Raw genomic sequence first — 14,066 nt, 5'->3', positions numbered from 1 at the left:
TGAAAAACATTTCCTGAGGAGCACTGCACATCCTCTGTGCCCTCCCAGAGTACTACTGTCTGTAGTGCATGGAGGGCCGGCAGCCAGCCGCAGCACAGAAGTAGCTGCCACTCTCAGCAGCATGGGTGACCAGGAATAGCAACATGTCCAGCTGGGCCACCAGCTGAGCACTGCACACCTCACAGTAACGCAGCTTTTCTTCATCAGGCAAATAACTGTCAATTTGTAGAGTTTCCAAACTCCCCCCCCCCATGTCTCAGTCAGGGTGGGTGCTAGTGTATACAGTACCCTCCTGCACATTATACATTTATGGCCTACACCACACAGCTATGAAAAGAACAATGCACGACGCAGTGCAGTCATCCTTCTTTTACATTTCTATTTTGAAATTGCACTAGTGCGCTATTGGCCCACTGTCTACCCACTCTACTAATATGGCCTTCCTGAACCATTCAACGCAGCAACAGACACAAGATCTCTGCGTAAACATAGGTCCATCATGATTACAGCATGATGAGAATTCGCTCAGCTGGCCATGTGGTCAGTGATAAACCACGTATACCAATTGTATTTCTATTTTCCTTTATAAATTATACAATTTCTCTACTTTTACATACTTAAAGAGTCATTGTGGCCGAGAGAGTGTATGTGGAGTACACACCCACATAGCGCTGGCCACACCCACTGGTCAGAGCTCCTCCACTTGTCACAATAGGCCCTTGATCATTGTAATCCCAAAACCCATGTGGTTCTTAATTTGGCCGTGCAAACCCCACCCCCACCGGCCGAATCCCCTCAGTATGCTGCGAGCAGATGATTACATGTACACATTCGCTGGCATGCACCCTCACAGCAGAGAAATCATTCCATGTCTACTCACAGTGAAAAACCCCATGTCAACCTAGACCCAGTGGTGTCGACCTAATGACTGTTGACAATCTTTAGGTCGACCATACAATCCATACCCCACCAGGGGAACCACCACAATAACATACATTTGTTTAACATTTTGTCATTGTTCTGTATATCTAAATATATTATAAATGATTTAGCAAAACTAAATCAAAGGGAATCAAAACTCAGCCTTCATTTGTTCTGTGCTGTTATTTAGTTCAATCTGTCTCCATGGGCCAGTACCTACAGTCTATATTTTGGAGAACCTGCTGCTTCACAGTCTGGCTGAATCCTGTTCACAGTAAGTGGAAACAGAGCTTCTACTGCCAGCAGGTTAATGAAAGTAAAGTAGGCCATTACAGTAATATAATCTATGCTAACACTGTGTTAGTAGAAGCCAAAATATTACAGCGATATACTGTAGGTAGAGATACAAATTCCTCTGCGTTTTTACGTATGTATTAAATTTATCACAAAATTACTTATATCATCAATTAGATAACATAAGCCTGCCATCTGGAACCCAGAGGTCATGTACACTATGGCCTATTAAGGTTTCCTGTACATGCAGTGCACATGGGAAACATTATATGTCTGTTACGATACAGCAAGATGATATAGCAAACCACAATTATGCAGTTACAAGTATGAATGTCATGGGTACGTACGCAGGCCTGGATATACATATAGCCAGCTACAGCTTGTGTGATTATATCATTTGGGAGAGATATTTTGTCTACAACGAAGATAGGAGAGACAGTACTCTCAGGGTTATCTGATTGGAAGCAATTTCATTTCTATGCCCATCTACCGTATATATCCTAACACTTAAATATCATTTTCACAGGACACGTGCATGGTGAGAAACAAATAAGGCATGGGTCTTTGTAATAACATTGAATGCAATTTATGTTTTGTGCAGTGTGCGAATTGCTTTTTCCTAGTACATGTAACATACAGCAAGGAGAGCTCTCCGCTGCGTCTCTCTTCTGCGCCTGCACAGAGCTCCAAGGCTGTGCTAGTTTACTCTCTGTGCTGTAGATGAAAGCCATGCTGCTTACAGTTCATAATCGGATTACAAAGAGCACTCCCACAACAGCTGCCTCCATCTCTGAAGGTGAAATCATTTCACCTCTAATCACACCTATGGCCAGCGAAACTATCAACATGACCTCGTATAACCTTTATTGCACTCTAGCTATAATTACTATTTAGATAACTAATGACAAAAATAAAGAACAAAACTAATCCCTAGCCAGTGACTATTATCTGTAACCCTCCACGGACAGGACATCATACTGATGAAAAGCAAATCATTTGAACTAAACAGACACCGTTATCAGGTTTATCCAGACTAAAAATTCAGAATATTGCCTGCAAATAAGCTTTCTGTCTCTACTGGACAAGAAAAAAGAAACACTTGTATTATTCATTACTTTAACAAGTGCTATTAAGAGAAGTTGAACCAAGGAAAAAGTATGGTAAGGAAAAGTAAAAATGTGTACAATGTAGTGAAACCCAACAATTAATCCACAATTAAGGATATCTCTAAATATATTATTCAACAGCTTTAAGGTGCCCAAAGACGGTCCGTTCCCGGACCGTCCGTTCTGTACTATGAGATGCGCGCTCCCGCGCATCTCATCGTACGGTACAAAAAGTATGTGCTGCACATACTTTTTGTACTAGGTACACATCGGATCGGATCACAGTGCATGCACACTGCATGCACTAGGGATCCGATCCGATTCGATGTGTGCTAATTAAGTCCCAAACTGATCCGTTAAACGGACCGTGTATGGGCTACTATACACCTAAAAAAGTACCAATGATAAAGCGCTAACCTAATCCCAAACTCATTTCCAGCAGCTGTTAGGGGATACCCCGCCCCTTTTATTCATTGCCCAAGAAAAATACCAAGTTAAGCAGCACTAAGTGGAAGATATTTTAATGACTTAAACAGTATCCAATATTTTTCTATAATATTACACTGGACAGGGCAGACAAAATATTAATAGATATTTATACATAAAAAAATTAACACCCCCCCCCCCCCCCCAATAGGAAAATCAAAGTGCCTTGTAGCTTCATTTGTATCTTTTAACATGAGCAAGTCTGATGTTGTTAGCACAATATATTTTATCTTTTATTTTATATTTTATGTATTTAATCAAATAAAAAGTGTTATCTTTGCACCGGCCAGTGTAATATTATAGAAATATAGTGGATCCTGCCTTCCAATTCACTTTGCTTGACTCTTGATCTATACACCTAATGCTGGGAATACATCAGAATAATGTGTTTTTTAGCTGACATGATACCTGATGGAAGGATATATTGGTTGGCGGCACACACTGCAGAATCCAGTGTACGACCGCGTGATATATCCTTCCATCAGGTATCATGTCAGCTGAAATACATTCCAATTTGCATGAAAATTACATATCACTCAATATACAGTATTTCCTAATGCAGGCATTCCCAACCACAGTCCTCAAGGCACACCAACAGTGCAGGTTTTAGTGATATCCAGGCTTCAGCACAGATGGTTTAATCAGAATCCCTGAGATTCAAATTAAGTCACCTGTGCTCAAGCCTGGATATCTAGAAAACCTGCACTGTTGGTGTGCCTTGAGGACCGTGGTTGGGAATGCCTGTCCTAATGTGTACTGCACATTAGTTTGAATAATTAGAGACTACCAAACCGATCCCATCTGTATTCAGATGAATGGATCTTATACAGATCCTACCTGCAGCAGGTAGGATCGGAGTTGGATCCAATTCGGATCCAACCAAATTATATTGACCCAATCTGCATCCAATCTGCATCCAATCGGTCTGAATTGGATCCAGATTGATGGGATTGTGCCCAAATCATTTTGGTGTGTAACCCAGCATAAGCGTTTTAATAGTATACATCTGTCACATTATAATTAGGCTCAAAGACTTCTAAAAAATTTTAAGACACACTGGGCCAAATGCACTCAAAAGTGATAAAATGAAAAGTGATAAACAACCAACCAATCAGCTCCTGTATGGCATTTTTCAAACACAGCCTGTTACATGACTGGTGGGAGCTGATTGGCTGGCTTTTTATACAATTAGTTAATTGATGCTATGTTTTCACATAAGAGTCTTCCAGGAGCCCAACGTTAATTCAGTAATAAAGTGGAAGTCTCCAGTTATATTATACTGTAAAGAGATAGCAACATTTTTCATTTTGTGACCAGAACATTTGGTGAAATGGTGAGAATTACTGCCTTACAGCAATGAAGTCTTAAGTTTGATTACCCTCACCTCCCTAACTGTGTGGCTTTTATACAATTATTAGGGGCATAGACACTGCGATTTTGGCTTAACTTTCCTTAGGATTGTGACTATATATAAGGAAAGTAATACCGCTGTGTGACGTGGCGAAGTCGGTATCGCAAGTAAAAATAGACTGTTCAGGTAAAGTCTATTTTTTTTTCTAAGGAGCGGATCGTTTAGGAGGGCCCTGCCCCTGCCGGCATTGGCAAGTGTGTACTCCTCACTTGCAATTCCGGCACCTCGCCAGGTCCCCACTCTGTGTGTATCCCCCTTTACTGAACTTGTGTGTCTTTCTTCTGTATACTCCAATTTTCTCCCATGATCCCCAAATATACTAGTAGATTAACTGACTCCTGACAAAAGTGAACCTGAAAGTACATGGTAGGGAATATAGACTGTAGATTCTATTAGGGCAGGAACTGACATGAATGGCCAAATATTCTCTGTAAAGCGCTGCAGCATGTGTGTTCTATACAAATAAATGGTGATAATTAATTGTATGAGGATCTGCTACAATTCCAGCTGCATTCTGTAGTTGGTATATCCTCTGCAACAATACCATTTATCAAAGACAGGTGGCAGTAGACCATCGACACCAGCATGGGAGGGTCGGCTGCAATACCAGCAAGAGACGGCAGGTGGCGGATCACTGTCAATACTGACAAATGCACATTCTTCTAATTTACTGCAATTAATTATAAAAATACAATGCTACTGCAGTGTAATGTTTTATACATGTGAATTAAAAGATAACACAGTAAGAGGCCCCTTTAAAGAAAGAGACAAACCCTTTTACATTGGCCTTCTTTCGTCATTCACCAACAGTAGCAATCTAAGTTTACCGTTGTTTGTCACTGAATCGCTCTCAACCTCAATCGTTTTTAACATGCAGTTGATTCTCTTAATGGAACTAACAGAAGTTATGTATTGAATAACAGGGGTTTTAATCCCCACACTTCTAACTAAGCTTTGACAAATAAAAGATTTACCTGTGTTGGTTCAATGGATCTATTTTGTGCTTTACAGTAAGTTTAAGTTGTCCATCAGCACCAGTGATAACTGGCTGTGGTGCACTTTATAAGACAGTGTTGCAATTTGTTTTATATTCAGTATAAACAGCAACTGTATTGTACTGAATTACTGCCAGTATGCTATAGCAATCATCAATTGTTTATCTACTTTATTCAATAGAAGTTATCAGGCATCTGGCCTTTTGGTACGAAGCTACAGCTATAAGCTTGGAAATACAAAACCAATGCTCGCTGTGATTGGAACAATGGGGGTTATTTTGGTTCACTCTTTCTGACAAAATCCTTCTTAGATGGACAAAACCATATGCACTGCAGGGGGGGGGGGGCAGATGTAAAATGTGCAGAGAGAATTAGATTTGTGTGAGTTATTTTGTTTCTGTGCAGCGTAAATACTGGCTGCTTTATTTTTACACTGCAATATAGATCTCACTTTGAAGTAAAACCCCAACCAAATCTAATTCTCTCTGCACAAGTTACATCTGCCCCCCCCCCTGCAGTGCACATGGTTTTGTCCATCTAAGAAGGATTTTGTCAGAAAGAGTGAACCAAAATAACCCCCAATGTAACATTTTTAATATCCTGTGTAACGCTAAGGCTATTTGAGAACTTTTCAATGTATTTTTAATCTTATTTACTTTATTTTTCAGTAGGTCTGATAGTAACACAAAACCATTTAGTCAAGTTTTCCATCTCATTCATCGTCAGTAATATAAAGCTTTATATTTCAGTGGTGCCAAGGTAAAGGCTCAAACTTGGCACTGCTTTCTCTTTCCGAAGATAAAACAAGGACATTGGGAGTCACCTACTAAGTGGAATGCATAAACAATGACATTTGTGATTCCAGGGCTGGATTTATTTAGCTTTAACACCAAGAGCTATTCAATTATATGCCCATTTGCTCGAGCAGTAAACCTGAGACTAATGCGCATTAAGCCATAGATATCAGGTTACATGCCCAGAGGACCATTGCAGCAGCTGCAGTAATAGTATAAAGACGTACTTACCATAGAGTTCTGTGTACACCATACAGATGAAGCCATGCTCAGCTTTGTGTGATGCCAAAACTGGTGTGACTAGTGTGCCCATTTCTAAGATGCATAATAATGCACAGGGCTACAGCTAGTCACAGCCCGGCATATGAAATTTAACCCACGGTGTGGCACATGTACATGTGCAGCCGCAAGATGGAAAAAGGCGGCTACATCTATAGGAGGGTACAAACAGAAATCTGTGGGAAATGCTGCCTCAAGGCTTCCTGGGGACTGCATCTGCATACGCCTGGGCACTGCAGGTAACTGAATCTGGATTCCCAATGGGCACTGATGGTTATTACGTGGTAATAGACACATGGGGGTCAAGACATTGTTGCACCTCTTACTAGCTGAAGGACATGAAAGTTTAATGATGTTTTGATAAATGCAAAAGCCTACAGAATCTTCTTCCATCTATAGATGTGTCCTATAAACTGTGTCTTCAGTCAAGCCAAATAATCCCTTCCAGGACACCAGGTCCAGGGTGACTCAATCGCTCAGATTAGAAAGAGAGGGGTAAGGAACTACTTTACAGCTCAAATAATAACTTCTGCTTTATACTGACAAACAATAAAGAGTGTGAGTTTCCATAGTTATTTTTCTGAATTTGAAGACTACAAAAGACACTGTATAAGGGCAAATGTATGAAGCGGTGATAATCCCCTTTTTCCAGCATTTTTGGGAAAAAAAATGGTTTATCAACACTACTAAAAATATATGAAGGAGCGATAAGCACATAAGATGGAGATATCTACTGCTGCATTGCCATCCAGAGATATCGCTCCTGCTTCCAAGGAGCAAGCAACTCCATCCACATCTGAATAACCGATATGTGATTGTTGTCCGTTCTGCCACTGCTTCTACAAGATATTGGGCCTTATTCTGGTCCGTTTGCAGTTTTGCCTGCGTTTGCATCGGGACCAATGTTTTGTTAGTGCGCATGTGCATTTCTGCATACGCAGGGTGCGTGTACCCAGTCAACAATCTGTTCGCCGGGTGCATGCACCCAACACAGCGGGCAGGGGGAGGAGAGGGGCGTGGGGCACCGGGCATCCCCATTAGCATATAGAAACGCCCAGCATTCCCATGAGAACACTGGGCGTTCTCAAGCTAATGCGGCATGACGGACAGGCGGGGGGCAGGCAGCTGACATCCCCGGATCTCAGCAGCCCACCCACTTCCCAGAGCAACCTTACATATGCATGCACCTTCCACATCTTTCAATGGTCGACCACCATCGAAAGATGAGGCAGGTTCCCCCTGGCCTTCGAATTAATTTTACTGTATAACATCCATTCGCATGCCCTGTGTGCAAGTCACCCTTGCGAATAGGTGGTGCCAGAATAACCCCCTTTGTGTATGTTTGGAATTTTATAACTATCAAGATAACAATATTTGTTTATTAGATTTAATAACCTCTAAATTAGTATTTAAGCATGATAAATTTGATAATATTGCAAAACAAAATTATAGTTTAAAAAAAACAGCATAAACTCTTTTATATAAATATTTATCAGATTAAATCTGTAGGACTATATGTGTTTGCACACTTACTTGATCCTTGTCGGGTTTATCTGAAATGTCATTCAAACTAGATGATGTCACATTTCGGTGAGCCATTGTTGGGCTGCCTGTGAGAAAAAAGAGGAATGTAAGATCGTTTCTCAATAAGAGTGTATGCTGTGCAAAGTTGGGAATTACTAGCCTATTGGCTGGACATGACACAATGCATATAATGCAATTTCTTAAAACAAATGATTTATTACGAATGTTAACACATTTTAAAAAATATATATAATGAAAACATATAACTTTCTAAAAGTTGATTGTAACAGAACTGGGATTGCAAGCAGCTAGCAAGAGACCTGTGAAACTAGGGGCCTAATTCAGACCTGATCACAGGGCACATTTTGTTAGCAGATGGACAAAACCAGGATGGGGCTGATATAAAATGTGCAGAGAGAGTTGGATTTGAATAAAAGGTGGGGTCATTTAACCAAAGTTGCATTAATTGCACAACTCCATTGTTCTGCCCAGGCTCTAGTTGGGAGTCTATGTAATAAGCCTCAGAGAGTGATAAGGTGGACTGAGATTAAGTACCAGCCAATCAGCTGTAACTTTTAAAGCACATCCCATAGCATGGCAGTTAGGAGCTGATCCCATAGTACCGATTGTAAAGTGGCTTCAATCTGGCAAGGAGGAGTGTGGGAGAGTGTGACACCTACCAAAGTGGTAAATGGAATTGAAATAACAATTTTTATACATATAACAATATATAAATATTTACTTGCATTTCAAGGACATGAACATAACAAAGAAAACTATGCACTATCAGTAAATTTGTTTATGCTCGGCAGTCATGCCATTGACTGTTGATTGGATAGCTTTTCAAACTTTACACAGTATAAACTATAACAATCTACATGTTGTAAGAATATTCTACAAATGTGGAACAGAATAAGTACTAAACAATTATTATTTTTTTTCTCTTATGAAATGATGGACAAGGAAACCATTCTAGGCAATTTGTTAAAGCAAGCCTAAAAAACAAACTTCATCATATGTATGGGTAGATGTATGAAGCAGTGAAAACAGTTAAGTGTGCCATGACAACCAATCAGCCGCTCTGTATATTTTTATAGGTACTTATATGTTATTCGGGCGCCCACTTTAGTTAGTACGCTCATACCCCCACTATCCATGTCAGCATGAAGTCGATCTTATATAGTGTGGCGAGCGTAGCGAGCCACCCAGCCAGAAGCGTGCCGATTGTATTGAGCCCCGCGAGGGGATGCGGAAAACTAAGCAAATAGCTTAGTGGGCGCCCAACTAACATATAAGTACCTTTTTATAGTATGCAAATTAGAAATGTTACTGCAGTGCTGATTGGCTGCCATGGGTAACTTCTCCACTCTTATCACTTCTTCATACATTTACCCCTTGGTTGGTTGCACTGGAATTCTCCAAACCTACTAGCATCCCCTCCCCAATACCTTAAGCTCTTTGCTACCCATACCCTTATACAAGCTACTAGAGATTGTTTTAGGGTATGGGGAGCAAAGAGTTGTCTTAGATAAGAATGTGTATCTTCTAGCCTGTAAGCTGGTTAATACGCTTATTTGTTTAATGCATGATTTCACATAAATTATAGCATATTGGCCCACAAACCATGTAATCTGAAAAGTCAGATAAATCACTCAGTATTTATCTCTCAAAAGGCCTAAGCCAATGGTTTCCAGTATTTTTTTAATCATGTCACCCTAGTGTATCAGCATTGTTTTCATGGCACCACTAGGATAAATATTTGGTTGCTTGATTCAAGTGGAAATATATTAAATAAAGCCAATAGTGACTACCTGTCAACTTTAGGTCCAGTTACATGGTGGTGTCCAGCTGTGCTTCTGATTGTCCACATGTTTTATGATTGGCAGCCACCAGCACTGGTTTGCTTTTTAATCTGGCCATTAATAATTTGATTTGGTACTGGACCACCAACCCGAGGTACCTCTGCAAGCTGCTTGAGGAATCCCAGTTTGGGAACCACAGCACTAAACAATTCTTTGTCTGGCCAAACTAGGGCATTCCATATCCTTCAATAGTCTACAAGCCTCGTTAAAAGACGAAGTCTACGTATGGCAGTACTAATAGCAACAATATATTTTGTGACACAAATCTCAAGTACAGTCTATTTAAACTCCAATGATATTTATTGTTTTATATAATATATTTTAAAAATGTGACATCAGTATCTTAAATATCTCAGAGGAAAGCGATAAAGTGAAATTGGTGACTTTTCACAAAACTTTTCCATATTTAAAATCTTTATTTTATTTGATGTACTAGATCAACGTTGCTCTTTAGATTATATTGTAATGGCATGACTTAAATAATAGTTTCAAGTTTTCTTTAGTAGTTAAGATAACAAAAACCCCAATGAAGGTTGAGAACACATTATCCTGCATATAACTAGACAAAAAAAAAAAGCTTTCTCTGTAACTGTATGACTACAAAATCAACTTGTAATTAATGTGGGACGACAAATAACATATTTAGTACTTATTGTGCCAGGCAACATTGCAAGTGTCCTGTTGTGAGCGTTTGTCATGTAAACTCATTTAATTTATAGAAATTGCCTTCTGTATGTATGTAATTTCCCTCCTATACTTTTAAAAGCAAAAATAACAAAAAGCTGAATGAGCATAAATAATTTTTTTGCTCCAATTAATAAACAGCAACATAACTTTCAAAACTGAGAATTCCCAGTTTTTACAATAATTGAAAAAAGCCCCAGGAACACTCTTGACGCCCACCAGAGGAATAATGGGAACGGGTAAAATATGCATTTTTATACCTTTAAATACTAATTATTGCAAGTGTGCCATTATTCTACAGGAGTAACACAAAACATTGAAAAAGAATAGGGTTGACACCTGACAAAAACAGCTATGTTCTTGCCCAATGCAATTACACCTCAAGTGCTAAATATTCATGCTACCTCTATAATGGATTGTAAGATTTCCATTACACACCACCTGGCTGGATCTAAGCAGTATTTTTAGCACTTAGCACAAAATTACATCTATTTAAGATGCATTACTAGGGCCTTGTTAACAACACAATAATTAAATAGCTTGGCAGTGGGATATTTAATTGATTTGCATCCAAAAATAATAATAATGAACTCCGAACTGTCGGTGCTGTTTCAGGAAAATTACATCAAGCTGATTTCACTAAACTGTACGGTTATAGCTATTTTATAGGGCGATTTTCAGTTTCTCTGATTTTTTTCTCATGAAATAAATCCCTTAAAAAATGCAATACCACTTTTTATGATTATATGCCTCCCTGTCTGTTTTAGATGACTGAGCATCTCCCACCCAGAATAATCTAAAAATGCCAAAATCATCAATAAATCGGACATCCCATTACACATCATGAGAGGTGATTAAATGGCATCATTGCATGACTGAATGAACTTGTCACACTACACAGTTATTGCAGCTAACTTGTATAGTACACTAAAGTGCCAAAACTCATGGTATAGCAGTATGTAAAGGTAATGGTAGGTGGCGCCACCATTTTGGAAAAGGGGCATCAGTTGTAATCTGCATCAGTTGTAATCTGGCATCTCATGAGTTAGCTTGAACACCAGCTAGGCTGCTCACGGCAAAGTAAATTATTAGAGTTCAAATGGGACATGATAGTGAGGATATTTTAAATTCCTCAATCAACAGTATCACATGGAAGCAGAAGACCACCAGACTGCCGTTTGACACTAAAATAATGGACACAGAGGGCCAAATGTAATAGGGTGAGAGTTTCAGAAAGTGAGAGATTTTGGGAGAGTTTTCCCCTTTTTTTTAAAGCAGCAATCAATCACACTGCAAAACCAGGTGGATTTTGCCATTTATTGATTGCTGCTTTAAAAAACATGGGAAAACTCTCCCAAAATCTCTCACTTTCTGAAACTCTCACCCTATTACATTTGGCCCAGAGTTTCATCTGAACTTGCGATTTTGCTAATTGGACCTCGGAGTACTAGGAACATGTGGCACGGGCCAATTAATCATGGTTCTAGTTGTTTTGGGCTGATGGGGCGGGTCAGGAGCAGTGCAAAAATGATGAGGCCTTGGATCCCAGTTATAAACAAGGCAATGTGGTTGTTGGTGGTCTCATAATGGTGTGGGTGTGTTCTACTGGGATGGGTTTGGGCCGTTGGCCTGCCTGAACACGTAATTGACTGGTAACCTCGACATTGCACTGCATGGTGACCATTGGAAGCCCTTCATGGACTTTATGTAGCCCCACAATGATAAAATGTCCAACTCAAGGAGAGTTTTGACAAATGGTTTGGCCACCACATTCATCCATTTATGGGTGTGGGTAAAAGGACTGTTCGCACTCAAGTTTGCATCCTGTATCTACAAATGTCAGTGAGATTTGGGATGCTATCCAGGCAGCATGGGTCAACACCTCTACAGGGGCCTTCTGCTCATTTATAGAAATTATGCCACGTTGAGATGCTGCCCTTCGCTGGGCTAGAGGAGTAGACGCTAGTCTCATGACTTTTGGCACTTCAGTGTAGAGTGCACTGAAAAGAAAGCCCCACATATACTGTAGCTATCCAGTATTTCTGTGCAGTAGTGTGAAAAATGCCATTTCACTATGTTATCACATATATTTTGATATAATCAACATAAATGTACCGAAACTTATATGAGCCTGAAGAAATGTATTAATACCACTTGTTTATGGTTCTACAAATACCATCCTCTACTTGCACATTTGAAAAATGCTACCTATTTGTTCCATTTCCTCAAGTACATGAGTAAAATCTTGCTGTGACTTGTGTATCAGCAAGGGATTGCATACAGTATGATACATGGCACAAATGACACTAATGCCGTGTTCACACTGCGAGTGTGAACTACACAGCCTTTAACCAGCATTTAAATGCCGGAAGCTGCGGCGAGGGACCATCGTTTTCACTGCTAGGCAAATTCCCTGGTGAAGTAGTTCTACCCGGTAATTTGCCTTTTAACACAGTTTTTTTGGCAGTATGAACAGGTCAACCCGTGTCTGCATACCCGGATCTCAAACACACTTAAAAATAATGGTTTTACCCATGTATGAGATCCGGGAATGCAGACACAGTTGACCTGTTCACATTGCAACATAACCTGTGTTTAAAGGCAAATTACCTGGTCAACATGCTAGACCAGGGAATTTGCCTGCAGTGAGAATGGGGTATTACAGCATTCACATTTATTCTAATATGACCAGCAGAGCCTATGGCTGGGACTAGGCTACACTAAATAGAACAGTGATCATTTACTACATGTGAAAAGGAAAGCATTTAGGTCAGGGGTCATTTAGAGTATACAATGTATTTACATTTTTTAAATTAACAATATCCCATTGCCCAGGAATAGAACTGTAAATGGTAGCAATACTACTAGGTGCAATATTGATGATTATGACATGAACAATGCACCTGTTACTTCTTATTTTACATCTAGTAGTTATTTATGTATTGGCTTATACACTACTGTGTGCAACATTAACTACTGTAGGTACATTGCTTTGTCTTTCTCACTTGTCTACTTTTGCAGCATTTGTATATGACATAAAGCAAGTTTGTGGCCCTTGGATATGATATAGAACACTTTTGAGGCCATTGGATATGACTTAGAGCACTTTTGTGGCACTGCCAAGGCCAACAAATAGTAAATACATATTTAGTTAAACACAGTAGTTCCTTTTAGACAGACATAACAAAACTGATAAAATACATATGGCTGATGATGGATATTTATTTTCTTGTCAGACTGACACATTTCCCACAACACACAATTATTCCCAACTTACTGAGCCATCCCATGCTGGGGCTGCGCCGCACTCGGAGATCGTCATCCGACATGCGGGTTGCCAGGCAGGGCACAGAGTTCTCTAGAGGGCTACGTGCTAGTGCCGCAAGCAGAGGAAAGTGCGAGAGAAGCAGCAGGAAGATCAAAAGGAAAGCAAAATAAAAGTGAGAAAAAACAAAGGAAAGAGACAACTAAAAGCATTGAACAGGAGCAGAAAACTGCACAGTATAGTAAATGCTGTACACACGTTTTGTTCTAGCTACACAGTCATTCTCAGATGTGGTAGTCATGTCTGCGGTTTCCACTATTCAACTTGTTTTCTCAAAAAAGTGCTAGTTGCTCTAGTTTTTAATGAAAAGAACAGCATAAAGAAAACCAGCAGTGGATGGGGCAGTGGGGTATTTGCTGTTTGATAGGAAACTGCTTTAATTAGA

General features: G+C 39.8%; 1 protein-coding gene across 4 annotated transcripts in view; it reads right to left on the bottom strand.

Annotated features, from left to right (window-relative positions):
- The window catches only part of SLC4A4 (solute carrier family 4 member 4), a 245,286-nt gene that overhangs the window by 78,504 nt on the left and 152,716 nt on the right, over positions 1–14,066 (bottom strand). For 2 of the 4 annotated variants that reach the window (XM_083174618.1, XM_083174619.1), the window contains exons 8-9: positions 13,634–13,729; positions 7,820–7,896 (exon numbers count right to left, since the gene is read on the bottom strand). In XM_083174618.1, coding sequence (XP_083030744.1) covers positions 7,820–7,896; positions 13,634–13,729 — 173 coding nt within the window. The remainder of the gene's footprint in view (positions 1–7,819; positions 7,897–13,633; positions 13,730–14,066) is intronic. The other 2 variants (XM_083174625.1, XM_083174632.1) reach the window with 1 other exon arrangement.

Source organism: Crinia signifera, chromosome 1 (assembly GCF_055691185.1).
Source record: "Crinia signifera chromosome 1, ASM5569118v1, whole genome shotgun sequence".
Taxonomy (NCBI): domain Eukaryota; kingdom Metazoa; phylum Chordata; class Amphibia; order Anura; family Myobatrachidae; genus Crinia; species Crinia signifera.
The sequence above is the reverse complement of the archived record's forward strand: the minus strand, read 5'-3'. Positions and strand labels throughout refer to the sequence as shown.